General features: G+C 41.9%; 1 protein-coding gene and 1 pseudogene across 2 annotated transcripts in view; both read left to right on the top strand.

Annotated features, from left to right (window-relative positions):
* The window catches only part of KAT2B (lysine acetyltransferase 2B), a 104,200-nt gene that overhangs the window by 21,935 nt on the left and 64,179 nt on the right, over positions 1-18,086 (top strand). For both annotated transcript variants that reach the window (XM_036850349.1, XM_036850350.1), the window contains exon 2: positions 11,944-12,070. In XM_036850349.1, coding sequence (XP_036706244.1) covers positions 11,944-12,070 — 127 coding nt within the window. The remainder of the gene's footprint in view (positions 1-11,943; positions 12,071-18,086) is intronic.
* On the top strand, positions 7,135-7,534 carry LOC118894275 (annotated as a pseudogene).

Raw genomic sequence — 18,086 nt, 5'->3', positions numbered from 1 at the left:
ATTTCATTAATTTTAATGTTTTATCTAATATTCCAAAATATCATTATAACATGTAATCAATATAACAGAATTCTTAACGAGATATTTTAACATTCTTTTTTCCCCCTTGGACACTAAGTCTCTGAAATCCAGTGCATATCTTATAGTTACAATGCATCTCAACTTGGACTTTCTCTGAGGGCTGCGTAGCGGCTTGTGGCTGACTGCCATGTGCCGGCCAACACGCTGACAAAGCTTTTATGCTTCTCAGTGTTTTGCCCTGTACTTTCGCCCTCTCTCCTCTCTCCTCGCCCTCCCTTTACCCTCCTCTTAGTTTAAGAAATAAAAACCTACTTTGTAAAAGCTACTGGGTCCCCAAGACTCAGTGGAGGAGGCCGAGTTAGCCAGTTTTGAAAGAAAAGTCCTTTATTCAGTTACCTTTTTAAGCTTCGGGGTTCATTGTTGTACAGTTTATTAAGCACTTCTATCACAAGTGGCTTAAATAAATGTGGTTAATATTTGGGATGTAACATTTTTTACTGAGTAGGCTATTGGGAGGGAATCTCCCGGCCATGAGATTTGTGACCCACCCATTTAGCAGCCCCTCCATGAACGTGGCATTATTCTGTCCTGTTAAGACAAGAAGAGGCACAAACTTTCCTTTCTGGGCTGATTGCTCTGAGTCTTTTGTAATCACGAAGTTAAGATTAATATCTCTAAAAATCTGTATTGTCTTCTCCAAGAGTTGCAAGCGTGTTACTTTTTGGCTTGAACCTCAGTGAGGGGAGGGGCTAGTTTATAAGCAGCCCCACAGGGAGAAGAGTTTTGGATCCTTGAATTCTTAAATGTGGTCTGTGATAAGGAGGCGGTTTCCACCCTCCCTCACACAACTGATGCATACTGAGCCTCTGTTACTGTTGTTGGAATCTCTCCGGAATTATGTTTTCCCTTCAGAGGAATCAATGTTAAAGAAAATTAGCAAGCAACCCATGAATATGAATACCACAGAGAAGAATATAGAGTACAGTGGGAATGTCCCTTCCCCTCCCCAACTTTTGCCCCGTCCCCCATAAGTATGTATCTGTCTAGGTCCTCTGTATACCCACCCACATTCATATATATATATATATATATATATATATACACACACACATTTTTTTGGCTGCGTCGCCTGCCTTGCGGGATCTTAGTTTCCCCACCAGGGATCGAACCTAGGCCCTTGGCAGTGGAAGTGCAGAGTCCTAACCACTGGACCACTATGGAATTCCCCACATTCGTATATATTTAAATTGCTTATTCATTTATTTTTAAAAAACATACATCAGATTATGGTATATATTGTTCTGTGGTTTGCCTTTTCTGCCATTTTACCGGAACCTAGAGAGGTTTCACATCAGCAGAAATATTTAGCCTTCTTCTTTTTTTTTTTTTTTAAACCATATTTAAGAAAACTGAAGTATAGTTAATTTACAATGTTGTGTTAGTTTCAGGTATACAGCAAAGTGATTCAGTTTATATTGTACATACATACATATATACTTTTTTTAATAAACTTATTTATTTTTGGCTGCGTTGGGTCTTCGTTGTGGTGTGCGGGCTTCTCATTGCGGTGGCTTCTCATTTCAGACCACGGGATCTAGGAGTGGGCTCCAGTAGTGGTGGCTCATGGGCTCAGTGGTTGTGGCTCACGGGCTTAGTTGCTCCGCGGCATGTGGGATCTTCCTGGACCAGGGCTCAAACCTGTGTCCCCTGCATGGGCAGGAGGATTCTTAACCACTGCACCTCCAGGGAAGTCCGTATATTCTTTTTCAGATTCTTTTCGCTTATAGGTTATTACAAGATACTGAATATAGTTCCCTGTGCTATACAGTAGGTCCTTGTTGTTTATCTGTTTTATATATAGTGGTGTGTATATGTTAATCCCAAACTCCTAATTTATCCCCCGCTCCCCGCTATCCCCTCTGGTAACTTTGTTTGTTTTCTATATCTGTGAGTCTATTTCTGTTTTGTAAATAAGTTCATTTGTATCATTATTTAGATTGCACATATAAGTGATATCATATGATATTTGTCTTTGTCTGAGTTACTTCACTTAGTATGATAATCTCTAGGTCCATCCATGTTGCTGCAAATGGCATTATTTCATTCTTTCTTATGCCTGAGTAATATTCCATTGTGTATGTAATATATATACATACACAATGAAATATTACTTTATATATGTATATATAAATATATATATGTATCTCACATCTTTATCCATTCATCTGTCGATGGACACTTAGGTTTCTTCCATGTCTTGAGTTAGCCTTATTTGTTTTTTTTTTTTTAATTTAGCCACACTATGCGGCATGTGGGATCTTAGTTCCCTGACCAGGGTTCGAACCTGCCGCTTCCGAATGCGGCCCCTGCATTGGAAACGCAGAGTCTTAACCACTGGACCTCCAGGGAAGTCCCTAGCCTTATTTTTGATAAAGGTGGTACAATAGTCGATAGTAACAAGCTACATAATTTAATAAATTCTTCTCTTGATCAAATTTTAGATGGCATATATATGATATATATAAGATGACATATATATATATTTTGCTTTAATAAACAGCATACAAATATCATTGAGCACATGTGAATATTTCTGTAGGTGCCCTTCCTCATTGTGCTGTCGGGCCAAAGGGCAGGAACATTCCAATTTGACTTCCAAAAGGCTGCACCAGTGTTTCCTCCCACACATGTGTACAACGTGCATGTTTCCCCCCGAAGATGTCAACCTTTTGTTTTTATTTTTTGGCAAACTAATTAGCGTGAGGAAATATATCACAGGGTTTTTATCTTTTATTTATTTATTTTTCTTGTTTTTGCTTTTTAAAAATTTCATCACAGGGCTTTTAATTTTTTATTTCCCCAATAATAGTTACTTTGACCACTTTGTACAGGTTTGTTTGTTATTAGCATTCATTTTTCTTGGAATCACTTGGATTTGCCATTTTGTTTCTATCAGACTGCCTTTTCAAATTGTTTTGTAGATGATTTATATATGCTCTGGATCTTAATACTTTGATTATGGGTTTTAAGTGTATACTCTCTCAACTGATCCTGATTTACAAAATTTATAGATTAAGGAGAATTGATATCTTTACACTGTTAAGTCTTCCTATCAAGAACAATGCATATTTCTTCATTTATTCATCTTTAGTAGACAGTTGTAGTTTTTTGAATATAGGTCTTACTCATCTTGAAGTTTTGTCCCTAAGTATTTGATGGCTGTTGCTATTAGGATCTTTTTTTTCCTATTACATTTTCTGAGTGGCTATTGGTGATGGAAAAGCTTCTGAGTTTTATGTTGCTCTCATATCCAGCCAGTTTATTAATTTCTTTATTAGTTTTGATAATCTTTAAGAATTGCCTACCAATTTTCATAGTTTTTGTGTACTACTAGTACAGTGTTGAACTCTGGGCATATTCAGGGCTTTCTTGTTTTGGTGACTTTAATAGGAATGATTTTTTTTTCTGGCTGCGCCGCGCGGCATGTGGGATCTTAATTCACTGACCAGGGATCGAACCTGTGCCCCCTGCATTGGAAGTGCGGAGTCTTAACCACTGGACCACCAGGGAAGTCCCAGTAGGAATGATTTTATGTCTATTTACTACAATGTTTGCTTTCAAGTTAATATAATTTTCTTCTATACCAAATTTGCTGTTCTTTTAAAAATCAGAAATTAATGTTGAATGCTTTGAAAAGCTTTTTTGGGCATCAATCGTAATTATTTTCTCTTCCTTTAATTTGTTAATGTATCAATTGATTTGTTTCAAATGATCTGTCTTTGCATTCCTGTAATAAACTTTAGTTATTATGTACTAGTCAAGATGCATGTTGTTGGATTGTATAGTGTCAAATTTTTAAAAAATATTTATTTATTTATTTATTTTGGCTGTACCAGGTCTTAGTTGTGGCATGCAAGATCTTTGTTGCAGCATGCAGACTTCTTAGTTGCAGCATGAGGGCTTCTTCGTTGTGGCATGTAGGATCTAGTTCCCCAACCAGGGATCGAACCCGGGCCCCCTGCATTGGGAGTGTGGAGTCTTACCCACTGGACCACCAGGGAAGTCCCCCTGTATTGTTGAATTTGATTTACAAGTATTTCATTTTTGTTTTTGTGAGGTTGGGCTGGTGACTTTTTCTGTTTTTTTGCTCTCTGTATTTTGATTTACTGTTAGGGTTATACTGAATTCATAGAATGATATGTGGTTTTTAATCTTTTTCTAATGCTTTGGCACAGTTTGCATTACCAATGACCTGGTTTCCTGCTGTCCAATATGGTAGCCACTAGCCACAAATGACAGTTGAGTACCTGAAACATGACTTGTTTGAGTTGAGATGTGCCATGTCAGATATCCCTTGGGTTTTGAAGACTTAGCATAAAAAACTATGTAAAATATCTTATTTATAATATTTTTATACCAATTCCATGTTAAAATGGTAACATTTTAGATGTTATGAAATAAATTTATTATTTAAATTAATCTCACCTACTTTTACTTTTTGAAATCTGGCTACTAGAAAATTTAAAATTTTGTCTGTGGTTCACATAATATTTATGTTGGATGACCCTTGAGAGTTAACTAGAATGTTCCTATAAAACTATCTGGACCTGGGTCCTTTTTTAGGAGTAGATTTTTGACACCCTTTTCACTTCTTCTAGGATTGTTAGAAACTTTACTACTTATTAAATCAGGTTTGATAATTTATATTCTCTGAGGGAAGTCAGGAAGTCACCTGTTTTATCTAGTTTTTCAAATTTATTGGTATAAAGTTCTACAGAGTACTTATTTAAGCTATAAAATAAATGTGTAGTTTTATGTCTTTTCTCACTTTTTTCTTTCCCCCTTGACTAATCAAGAGTTAGTCAAGAGTTTGTTTAATTTAATGGTCTTTTCAAAAACCAACCGTTTATTATACTGGGTAGGTATATGCTTTTGTTCATTATTGAGTTCCTTAAATATTTTTTGCATTAATTTCTTTTGTCTATTTTCCTTGACTTTTTAAAAATTTTCCTTGAGTTTGTTACTTTTTTTCTAGATTATTGAGCAGAATGATTAGTTCATTTATTTTTAATCTTTCTGTTTTTTCCTGTAAATGCATTTAAGGATCTTTGTTTTCCTTTATGTGTTGCCTTAACCTTTTCCCATAGGTTTTGATATATTGTGTTCTTACTGAGTGATTGTGTATATGTAACCTTGCCATTTCTTTCTCTTCACATCCACTCTGTTATAAAAATGTCCACCAAGGTCACCCCATGAGCCTTTTGAGTGACTTCCTATTGTTCTCACATGTGGTGGGAATGGAGCTGATTGACTCTGCAAGGAGCATCACTTTTTTTTTTTTTTTAATTTTTATTGGCGTATAGTTGATTTACAATGTTGTCTTAGTTTCTGCTGTACAGTAAAGTGAATCAGTTATACGTATACATATGCCCAGTCTTTTTAAATTTTCTTTACCCATATAGGTCATTACAGAGTATTGAGTAGAGTTCCTTGTGCTATACAGTAGGTCCTTATTAGTTATCTATTTTACATATAGTAGTGTGTATGTGTCAATCCCAATCTCCCAGTTTATCCCTCCCCCCCTTCCCCCTTGGTAACCATAAGTTTGTTTTCAACATCTGTGACTCTCTGTTTTGTAAATAAGTTCATTTGTATCATTTCTTTTTAGATTCCACATGTAAGCGATATCATATGATAGTTATCTTTCTCTGTCTGACTTACTTCACTTAGTATGATAGTCTCTAGGTCCATTCATGTTGCTGCAGATGACATTATTTCATTCCTTTTTATGGCTGAGTAATATTCCATTGTGTGTATATGTGTGTGTGTGTGCGTGTGTGTGTGTATATATATATATATATATATACCACATTTCCTTTATCCATTCATCTATCGATGGACATTTAGGTTGGTTCCATGTCTTGGCTATTGTGAATAGTGCTGCTGTGAACATAGGGGTGCATATATCTTTTCAAATTAAGAGTTTTGTCTGGATAATGCCCAGGAGTGGGGTTGCTGGATCATATGTATGAGGGGCATAACTTTTCATTTGTAGGCTGTCCAATCTTCTGTTCAGTAAGAGCTGTGATTCTCTAGTGATTGGGGCCAGTATCCTGAAGCTACTTTCATTGGCTGCATCCTCTTCAGGTCCTTGCTTTAAAGTATTAACTGTTGTAGTTCATCATGACTTACAGAGCTCTTGTTCCAGCTCATCCTTCACCTAACAGGGCACTCCTAGCATATTACCATCATCTTTATTACCACTTGTGTTCACTCTAGCGCCTACCCACATTCATTACTTAATGCCCCCACCAGTCTTGTGAGATAGGTATTTTATACTCATTTTATAGCTTGGGAAGCTTAGGGAGGTTAAGGGGTTTACCCCGAGTTCGTACAGTTAGTAAATGTTGGAGCTAAGATTTGAAACCACATTTATATCACTGTGAGGCCCACCCTTCTGACCATGGCTTTGATACTGTGTACTGTCAACTGCAGCCTTTCTACCAGCTTCAACCTAAGATGAAACATTTTGCTGACCGTGAGTTTGCCTCCCTTCCTTCCCCTGTTGTTGCTGTGGGTTTGTCGAGGGCAGGGTGCTGAAGGGCTGCGGAGGAAGGGGACAAGTCCTTGCAGGAGGGCTCAGAAAGGACCCCTTCCCCAGTCTCCTGCCAGCCTCTTGTGATGGAGGATTGCCTCAACCTTCCCGGCTCCCTTTTCCTCTGCCCCTTTTCTCCATCCCTGCCCCCTTGGCTCCTCCAGAGTCTGAGGAAGCAGTATATCATGAAAGAACATCCTAGTCCTAGGGCTTTGCTGCAGGAACATCCAGTCTCATTCTCCCAGGTTATCTGGGAAAATTTCCAGGAATCTAGTTGCTAAGCAGAGCTTCAGGAGGAATAGGTATGCATTACCTATCTGATTCAATCCCAAAGTCTTATCTATTTTAGGCCAATGGTTTAACCTTTTGTTTGTAATTTAGGTTGAATTTTTAAGGTAAATATTATGACATAAAAAAAGCAAGAGCGGACTTCCCTGGTGGCGCAGTGGTTAAGAATCCGCCTGCCATTTTTTTTTGAGGTAGTGTGTGGGATAGTGTGGTCTTTGTGAGCTTCCACCATGGTGTACTGGGGCCAGGGCCAGAAGGTGCAGAAGGTGATGGTGCAGCCCATCAATCTCATCTTCAGATACTTGCAAAATAGATCTCGGATTCAGGTGTGGCTTTACGAGCAAGTGAATATGTGGATAGAGGGCTGTATCATTGGTATTGATGAGTATATGAACCTCGTATTAGATGATGCAGAAGAGATTCATTCTAAAACAAAGTCAAGAAAACAACTGGGTCGGATCATGCTAACATTACTCTGCTCCAAAGTGTCTCCAACTAGAAATGATCAATGAAGTGAGAAGTTGTTGAGAAGGCAATACAGTTTTTTTAGGTGTCCTTTGTTAGAAGTGTAGTTCTAAAGCATTTATTCATATTGTTTTGCTCACCTTTATGTTATTACCAGATGACAATAAGTGCTGTGGAATTGTTTTTATTAAAATATTTACATTGTTTCCTTCTTAAAAAAAAAAAGAATCCGCCTGCCAATGCAGGGGACATGGGTTCGAGCCCTGGTCCGGGAAGATCCCACATGCCGCGGAGCAACTAAGCCCGTGAGCCACAACTACTGAGCCCATGTGCCACAACTGCTGAAGCCCGTGTGCCTAGAGCCCGTGCTCTGCAGGGATTTCTTGTGTCTCAGTATCCAGGCCTGTGAGTGTCGTGCAGTGGGCACTCAGGGTTTGAAGAATGGGTAGATGGCGCAGGAAAGAAAGCAGGAAAGGCTCGTGTTTTATCTACTCTTTATTTATTTAATTTTTTTTATTTATTTATTTTTGGCTGCGTTGGGTCTTTGTTGCTGCACGTGGGCTTTCTCTAGTTGTGGCGCGCGGGCTTCTCATTGCGGTGGCTTCTCTTGTTGCGGAGCACAGGCTCTAGGTGCACGGGCTTCCGTAGTTGTGGCTCGCGGGCTCAGTAGTTGTGGCTCATGGACTCTAGAGCGCAGGCTCAGCAGTTGTGGTGCACGGGCTTAGTTGCTCCGCGGCATGTGGGATCTTCTCGGACCAGGGCTCGAAGCCACGTCCCCTGCGCTGGCAGGCGGATTCTTAACCACTGCGCCACCAGGGAAGTCCCTTATCTACTCTTTTCCTTCTCCTCCCTGTGCATTCTTCCCACCACCCTGCAGATGCAGAGAGAACCCACCCCATTAGCAGTGTCTCCTGAGCTAATCCAGTCCGCACACTGTGTGAACAGCAGTGGGGAGGTCCCATCAGACCCAAGCACATACCGAGGGGTTTCTTACCTGTGGACTCAGACCTTTTTGTCCAGCCTGTTTTGTCCAGGCTGATGGCTCTTCTCGTAGATGTGGAGTGTATGGGATTGATTCAGAGCACGCTGGCTTCTCAGCTTCCTGTAACGAGGAACTTCATGCTTAACTAGGTCACCGTCTCTCTGAGAATCTGGAGTGACAGATGCTGGCTCTGGTGGGTTTAATTCTGGTCTATACAGAGTTCCTGCCAGCTTTACTTCCTGCCCCGAGCCAGCCTGCCAAAGAAGGAGACTTAGGCTGTGTTTGCTAACCTGCCAAGATGCAAAATCCATCATGTTTGTCAAAAGCCAAAGGGGTTGCTGAGGACAGACTCCCAAGTCACATGATTCCGCAGCGTTCTGAACTTTAGTCCTTATCCAACTGACCCCGAACCCTGACATAAATCCTCGGCCTTACTAAGTTAGGAAACCCTTGACTAGGCAACTCGGCACATTTATGACAATCCCGTGTTCCCTCGGTGGGTCTCGGTGAAGGTGTTGGCGTTCCTTTCTATCCAGATAGCACAGATTTATTAAGTTCTGGATTGTATTAGGAATTATGGTGTTTCTCCGTGTGATAGAATGCATCATTGGTCCTGGACTGAAAGTTAACAGAAGAAGGAAATAGGATGATTTGCTCGTGTAATTTAGGGACAGGTAAATGGATGGATTTTTTTTTTTTTTTTTTGCCTTAGTGATTGCCATTAAAGAAAAAGAAAAAAGCAAGTGGGGATGGTTGACCCTCATGACTAAAGGAAAAAGTGAAAGAGAAAGAAATGAGTTTGGAGACACCCTGCCTCATGTCTTTGCGCTCCGTTCCGGTCCCTGCTTCAAGCCTGGAGGCTCCTGTTTGAGAGGAAGGGAAGAGATCAAGTAACCAGGCTAAAGTCTTTATCATCGCCTGGGAGGCCTTATAGGATTCCCCGCCACGTCCACCTTACCTCGCTGTCTGCGGCTCTTTCCTTTACTTGCTGTGCTGTAGCCGTGCTGGCCTTTGTGTTGAGCAGACCAGGCACGGTCGCCTTTGCGCCTGCTGTTTCCTCTGCCTGGGATGCTCTTCCGCCAGGTCCCTAATGGTCAAGCCTTTGGTTGAATGCCACCTTCTCTAAAAGGCCTGGTTAAAATTGCACATTCGCTCTCACTGTTCCCCGAACCCCCCTGTATCCATCGCTCCATCTTTCTTTCCGAGCACCGTCACTCTCTGACATACTGTATGATGTGCTTCTTGGTGTTGCCTGAGGACAGGCAGGATCTTTCTTCGTTCCCTTCCATACCCAGCAAAAGTACCCGGCCCATAGTAGGCCCTCAGCATGTACTGTGGTAGTGAGTGACTCGGTATGCATAGTAGTCTTTGTCTGGCTTACAATGTAGTTCTCCAAACTCAGGGTTTCTGGCTATCACTGTTGTCTCTTCTTAGGTTTGTCCTGCTCTCCTTAATTAACTTGTTTTGTCATCACTTTTCTTTTTCCAACCAAAGGCCATTTTGGAAAGGGCAGCAGGATCAGACCAAGCGCTCAGAGAAGCCGGGGGCTGTGGGAGCCCCTTCAAGTAGCTCTCCCACGATTAGAAGAGGAGGGGTCCCCGGGGGGGGTGGTCTCCCCCAGCCCTCCGGAGACTGTCGGGCTGCTTTCCGGAGAGCAGATTCTCATGAGCGTCCCCCTCAAGAACATGGCCTCGGAGACCTTTCCAAGTCTCTAAGGAGGCAGATGGCTCAGGGCAGAGAATTTCAGGGCCCGGCTCAGCTTAGTAGCAGAGCAGTGGGGGTAACGGTAGGTCCTGCCTGGTGCCTGGCCAAACAGAGGAGGGTGACAGGGGCTACTCGCGGGGGGCTGCTCTGTTGGGGTTACTGGTGTAAGGCCCTTCTTCGGGCTCATCCTTCCCCATCCGCGCTGTGATGAAATGTGAGGCGCCGTCGGGTTGGGCTTGCCAGGTTCACGGGGCCCCCTGGAGAGGACTTACCATCCAAAGCAGATTTTTCTTCTTCCACCTTGACCCTTCCTGCCTTGCCAATTATTTATTCTTTCTTTTCTTACTCTCCTATACACGCCTATACTTCAGAAACTGTTCCTCTCTTGGAGAGTTTTCTGTGTGAGGTCAAGGCAGCAGCCATTCTGGAATTTTCTACAAATCAGATTCCTGGTAACGTCAGCCATCTGGTACACGAGGGGATGGAGGGTGGGGTGGGGGGTGGGATCCAAAGCAGGGAGGAGAGACGTCTGAGGGAACAAAAGATCTAACACGAAGCCCAAGCACAGAAATCTACTGCGATTTGTTTCAAGGCCAGTGCTGTCCAGTGGAAGTGTAATGTGAGCCACGTGTGTAATTCTGAATGTTCTGGTGGCCACATTAAGAAAAGTAAAAAGAAGCAGGTCAAATGAATTTTAATATCTCTTATTTAACTCCATGTATCTAAAATATTGACATCTCAACATGTAATGAATATGAAAATTACTGAGACTTTTTTTCCCTCGCACCCATCTTCTAACTCTGTGTATTTTACGCCTACAATGCATTTCAGCGTGCACAAGCCACATTTCACGTGCGCAATAGCCACACGTGGCTTGTGACTCCCGTATTGGACAGAGCACGTAGAAGGCCCAAAATGAATCAGCTCGTCTCTCATGTTGTTCTAACAATTCATTTTTTGGTTTCCCAGCCACAGCAGATTTGAAGCAGTAAATAAGAGAGGGATGAAGTGGTGAAGGATACACCAGAAGTGGGCAGAATTCTAAGTGGCTTGAGTCATTCAGTGCAAGCCTTCCACATTGCCTTCCACAACTTACGACCCCTGAATACCCGGCATGGTAGCTTGGTAGAGTAATTGGGAATAATCGATATCTTTCCATCCTTGTCCTCTGCTTCACAACCCAAGTCATCACTGAAACGCTCGATCATGTTCGCTGTTCTCTAAGAAGGTGGGGAGGTGTGAAGTAAGTGGAAGAGGTTAAGGAAGATTTCTATCACGCATTGCTAAAATGATAGTATTCTAGTACAGGAGGCCTGGGAAATACACAGAGGTAGAAATCCCAGACGACGTGGCGAGCCCTGTCCAATTCTACAGCTGGGACCCCCCAAAGGACCTGGAGGAGCCTGCAGGTGTGACTTCAACTGCAGTGTCCCTCCTCATGTCCCCAAGATTGCTGACTTCTTCAGTCCCGCGGGGCAGAGTTGCAGCTGGAGCCCCAGCTGTGTTGCAGGGACCTCAGGAGTCTGGCTCATCCCTTTGGGAAGCTTCATGGATGGACTCCCTTGGAATTGACCCTCCATGGAGGCTCGTTTGGGGCGGTGTTACCCAAGTGGGTGGGACGGTCCTTTTTCTGAGGCAGTACTTGGATTCCAGCCAGCAGACAAGAAACCCAAACCAAAAACACAACAAAAAACCCAAAGGCCCAAGTCACACACCTTCTTTGCTTTCTTTCTGTATTCGTTTCTTGTGAATACAGAGAATACTATTAAGTCTGGAGTGGGGAGGGTAGCTGTCACGTGACTAGAGTGTATTATTCGCGTGTAATACATTCAGTCCATTGCTGCCTGTTACATAACGTTGTTTCTCTATTCATTTTTTTTTTTTTTAGGCTGAGGAATCTTGTAAATGTAATGGCTGGAAAAACCCCAACCCTTCTCCCACTCCCCCCAGAGCCGACCTGCAGCAAATAATTGTCAGTCTGACGGAATCCTGCCGGAGCTGTAGCCATGCCCTCGGTGAGTTCCTAAATCTTCAAGGAGACCAACGACGTCATTGTTGCCTGCAAGTTCTAAATTACTGAATTCGTGGGTTAAGCAGACTTGCACACCTCACCTCCATATGAGGCAACAAAAGAGACTCTTTAGCTTCGTGAATCTGCTGGGGAGGCTTCACGTGGGAGACAAATCCTGCACTGTTTGCATGGATTCCTCATCTGTCTCTTCCCGGTTTTTCCTAAGAGCTGGTTGACTGGGACGGAGTTGGCGGGGGAGTGAGGGAGAAGGGGATTGCCAAATAAGATGAAACGTGGCAGCCAAGCTACTTAGATTAACACGTAACATGTCCTGATTCTGGTTCTCATTTTTCTTATTATTTTCTGATTCCCTGAACTTTCTGGGAATGCTTCATTTTATCTACATATTCTTTAGTTTCCTGTGTCTGCTAGCTCTTTTCTTCCTTGGGGTTGTGCTTGGTAAATATTTACTTGTGTTTTCCCTTTCAACTTTCTTATCTGTCCCTGCAAGATAATCATTGTCAGCCTGGCCAGATAAACTCTGCCAGAATCAGTCAACAGGCCTGTGCTAATATGTTTTCTGTGTCCTGATCCTAGTTTTAGGATACAGGTTTTCTTTTTAAATTGCATTTTGTTTGAGTGGGTAAGAGTTACTGAGTAATTCGTTTTCCCGAGATATTAAAATTCCAGTTCCCAAGGGATCTGGGACTCTTGTACTTATTTTACTTACTTTTCTGCCTTCAGCTATCCGGTCTCCCAAAGAACGTCTCTGTGTCCAGTTTACTGTCCAGTGTTGCAAGGACGCAGCGCCAGACATTCTCACTAATGTACTTTGGCCTTTTCCATCTGACCCTTTATAAGGGGGTGGCTCCATTTGTTTATTTATTTTTTTATTTAAACTTTATTTATTTATTTTTGGCTGTGTCGGGTCTTAGTTGCGGCACGCAGGATCTTCCATTGTGGCACGCGGGCTTCTCTCTAGGTGTGGCGCATGGGCTCCAGAGTGCCTGGGCTCTGTAGTTGCAGTGCTCTGGCTTAGTTGCCCCGTGGCATGTGGGATCTTAGTTCCCCGACCAGGAATTGAACCTGCGTCCCCTGCATTAGAAGGTGGATTCTCAACTGCTGGACCACCAGGGAAGTCTCTATTTATTTAGACTTTTTATTTTATATTGGAGTATAGTTGATTAACAAGGTCATGTTAGTTTCAGGTGTACAGCAAAGTGATTCAGTTATACATATATCTATTCTTTTTCAAATTCTTTTCCCATTTAGGTTGCTACATAATATTGAGCAGAGTTCCCTGTGCTATACAGTAGATCCTTGTTGGTTATCCATTTTAAATATAACGTGGGTACATGTCAATCCCAAACTCCCTAACTATCCCTCTCCCACACCCTTCCCCTCTGATAACCGTAAGTTCATTCTCTACATCTGTGAGTCTGTTTCGGTTTTGTAAATAAGTTCATTTGTATCATTTTTTTAAGATTCTGCCTATAAGCGATATCATATGATATTTGTCTTTGTCTGATTTACTTCACTCAGTATGACAATGTCTGGGTCCATCCATGTTGCTACAAATGGCATTATTTCATTCTTTTTTTATGGCTGAGTAATATTCCATTGTATACATGTGCCACATCTTCTTTATCTATTCATCTGTCAATGGACATTCAGGTTGTTTCCATGTCTTGGCTATTGTGAATAGTGCTGCTGTGAACACTGGGGTGCATGCATCCTTTTGGATCATGTTTTTGTCTGGATATATGCCCAGGAGTGGGATTGCAGGGTCATATGGTATGGGTGGCTCCTTTTAGCCATCATCTTTCCCTCAAGCTTCCTGCTGATATCAGATGGTGGAGCATCAGCCTTCGTTAGCCTGGAGTTAGGTCTAGTCTGAAGTGTTATTTTGTCCTCAGCTGGAGAGGATTTCAGTCCCTATAGAGCAAAAAAGTAGATACTAGCGTGATCTCCTCAGGAAGTTACTGCACTGGAGTGACCTTGTGAGAAAAGGAAATAGAGAACATCAATCTCACAAGAGAAATAAAAGCATTGATAATCACATCTATGTGTTGATTTAACTGGTGTCTCAAATAATGTAAGTTCTGATTTTTGAAGCAACCAGTGCAAAGGACAGATGCCAGAAGTCACAGGAATATCTTTGCTTTTAACTCACCTTTTCCGCAAAATCGATCCCTGAGTAATGAATCCCTTTAGAATTGCCTCAGGAAATATGATGCAGTAGAGAACTCTTTAAACACTGGACTTGAACTGTATTTGGTATTGATTGGGAAATCCTATTATCCTACGCCAATTAACATTTAAAAACAGAGTCCTTTTTCTTTGTTAGCTGCACAGATTGTCTCCTTTCTGAGCAGGTCAACACACAGGAATGCCCAAAGGCAGAAACAGCCTTTCTCAAAGAAAAGCCAACTTTGTTCCCTTTTATATTTCTTAACAAGCTTTGAAAGCAAGTACCCTTATTTGACAATACATAATCGAGAATGGAAAAAAAGGGTACATATCCTTTGACCTGACAAATCCATGCCAGAAAGTTAACCTAAATATAAATTAAGATGTGCCTTCAGATTAAAAGGACAGCTATTATAGCCATATTCATGATATTAAAAAAACTAGGAACAATCTAAATATCCCAATGAAGGAGATCCTTGGTTGAATTATGAAAATATATATTATGAAATTCAATATGGCTATTAACAAAAGATGTGTTTTGCAGCATGGAAAGATATTCTTAATGTATTATTAATGAAAAAAGCAGGTCAGAAAGCAGCTAAATTGGAGGACTGAATGACAGGATCCACCAGCGCAAGTTCAAATCCTTGCTCAACAGCCAGTAGCTGTGAGTTGCGGCATATTATGTAATCAGCCTGGCCCTCCAGTTTTTCAGTTCTGAAATGGAGTTAATACTAGTATTTACCTCTTGGGAGCGTTGTGAGGATTAAGTGAATGAATGCCTATCAGAATTTTAGCACAATACCTGGAAGATAAATGTGTTCTTATTACTCTCATTAGGGTTCTTTACTAAAAACAACAGATGGGAACTCTGTCCAGTTTGAATGAGAAAACCGTGTTCATAAGAAGAGTACTGGTCGCTTCCACAAGCCGGAAACAGAGGGAAACCCGGTATCAGTCAGGTCCTTGGATCCCAGCTGCAGGAATTCATGGGCCTTCTGTCCAGGACTCTGTATGATTCAGGTCCATTAACCTCTGTCCCTGGGAGTATTGGTTCAGGATTTAAATCCTCAGAGGAGGGGCTGATTGGTTAGTGTGGTATCTGTCACTCGCCCAGCCCTGAGTGTCACCCTGTGAGAACTACCCGGAAGGTGGTCATTCCCAAATGCAGGGCTGCTGACTTGAGAACAGCACCATGAAGATAATCTCATTTCTTTAGGTTAGATAATATTTTAATACATACGAACAGGAGGTGATCTGGAAGGATATGTGTTGCATTGCTGACAATGATTTTCTCAGGGTATTGGGGTTGTAGGCGTTTTAAAAATATTTTCCCCCTGTCGGTTCCTTTCTCCTCTCTATTTGGTTTGCTTTCTTAGAATTGGGATGTCTGCATATTTTCAAGTGCTCTTGGAATTATTGCCCGAATGCCATAGATTATTTATTGGTCTTAGTGCCGGGGCTCAAGAAAACTTTTTCCTCTTCTAGAAGGAGGCTTATGCCTCCTCTCCACCCGCTTTTTTTTTAAAAGACCCTTTTTTTTTGGGCGGGCCGCAAGGCTTGCGGAATCTTAGTTCCCTGACCAGAGATTCAACCCGGGCCCCCAGCAGTGGGAGCCTGGAGCCCTAACCACTGGACTGCCAGGGAATTCCCTTTAAAAACTTTTTATTGTGGAAACTTCCACATATGCATCACGGTAGGAAGAATCATTTAATAAACAGCCTTGTATCCATCAGCCAGCTTTAACAATGATTAGCATTTGACAATTTCCCTCCCCACTTTTTTTTTTTTTTTTTTTTTGGCCAGGCATCTTTTCTTATTCCTGCACATGACTTCTTAAATATTACCAGCAAAGTAGAGGTCGGGGTCTAGGGAATTCTGTCCAGTGTCATGCAAGCTTGAATTCTCAAAAACATTTCGATTTGTGTGCACTGTGCGATTTTCACAGTTACTATTCTGAGTATGATGAATTTAGATCCTACAGTATATGTAGTGTTCTTGGACTTGTCAAAACAAAACACTCAGGCGTATTGATTGAGATGGTGGTGTCTGGTCTGTTGATTTGCTGCTGGGTGTCCTTTGGCTCAGCCATACACGGTCTTTTGACAGTGAGCTCTGGTTTCATGCGGTCTCCTGATAGTGACTTGCATCCCAGGCGTCCTTGGCCTGCCTTAATTTGATACTCTTCTGTGTCTCCTGGGTGTCAAAACGCAGGGCTACCGCAGGGCTGATGGGCTGATTAAATAGAAAGAACATTCCGTCAGGAGTTAGAAACTCACAGTTCTACGCCTGGCTTGGCAGTTTACCAGTCCCCTAACCGCTTTGCTGTTCAGTATCTTCATCCACAGAATGCAATTGTTAGTCTAGACCTACAGCTGTCTAATACTATAGCCACTTGCTACATTTGCCTAATGAGCCCTTGAATTGTAGCTGCTCTAGATTGAGATGAGCTCTAGGTGTGAAACACAGGCCAGATTTTGAAAGCTTAGTATGAAAAAAAAAGTGAGATATCTCATTAATTTTGATTACATGTTGAAATGATAATATTTTGGATATTTTGGGTTAATAAAATGTATTATTCAAATTAATTTCACCTGTTTCTTTTTTCAGTGTTGCTGCTGGAAAACTTAAAATTACATGTGTGGCTTGCATTATATTTCTATTGGATAGTGCTGGCCTAGAACATTCTACTCCATTCTCTGAAATTATTTGATATTTGGGATTGGTATAAGTACATTCAGTTTATAAAAATTTGGCGAAGGATACTAACAAAGTACTTCAGTTGGCCCAAACACATCTCCTTACTTTAGTATTAATCAAAATTTCTTATTTTGGGACTGCTTGTTTAAATAGCAACCTCCTTTTATGACCAGGACAGTAGGAAACACCATTGTGATCAAAACACAATTGGAATTTTTGTTGTCATTTTGGAGTCCATTGTTCTGAACTGTGCCTGAACATACTGATTATTAAATTTGACTATTGATCATTCTTTGCAGTTTTATGAAGGTTTCTGATTTTTTTTTCCTTTTTTTTTTTAATTTGATTTTTTTAAATTTTTGGCTGCATTGGGTCTTCGTTGCTGCGTGCAGGCTTTCTCTAGTTGCAGCGAGCAGTGGCTACTCTTCGTTGCGGTGCGCGGGCTTCGCTTTGCAGTGGCTTCTCTTGTTGCGGAGCACGGGCTCTAGGCGCACGGGTTTCAGTAGTTGCAGCACGTGGGCTCAGTAGTTGTGGCTCGCGGGCTCTAGAGCGCAGGCTCAGTAGTTGTGGCGCATGGGCTTAGCTGCTCCGTGGCATGTGGGATCTTCCCGGACCAGGGCTCAAACCAGTGTCCCCTGCATTGCCAGGCAGATTCTTAACCACTGCGCCACCAGGGAAGTCCCAGTTTCTGACTGTTATTTAATGTCATCAGTTTTTTTCTGATACACACACATATATTTAAACATCACAGAAGTGGAAATTGGTATATATTCCTATGGTTACCTCTGCTTACCTGCTTATTTACGGTAGAAACTTTCCAAGGAAAGTAAAGACCAGCATTAACAATTACACCAGAGCTTATTTCTTGAACAGTATGAAGTATCTTACCAGTATTTTTCTCATGGACTATTGATCCAACACCTCTTCTCTGGCTTTGCCGCATTTGCAAACCCCTTCACCACTTAGTCACACCTGGTCCGCATTTACACATGTCCCGGGCAGATGCCAAGTGACAGAAGTATGGGGCCTGGCCAGCACACGGACACAGCCGCCTGGGTCAGGTCTGCATATTCCTCTTGGCTGGGGGTCCTCTGTTTTTCTACATGGGCTTCAGCGTTGTCAGGAGCTGT

This window comes from Balaenoptera musculus, chromosome 4, assembly GCF_009873245.2.
Source record: "Balaenoptera musculus isolate JJ_BM4_2016_0621 chromosome 4, mBalMus1.pri.v3, whole genome shotgun sequence".
NCBI lineage: Eukaryota > Metazoa > Chordata > Mammalia > Artiodactyla > Balaenopteridae > Balaenoptera > Balaenoptera musculus.
The sequence above is the reverse complement of the archived record's forward strand: the minus strand, read 5'-3'. Positions and strand labels throughout refer to the sequence as shown.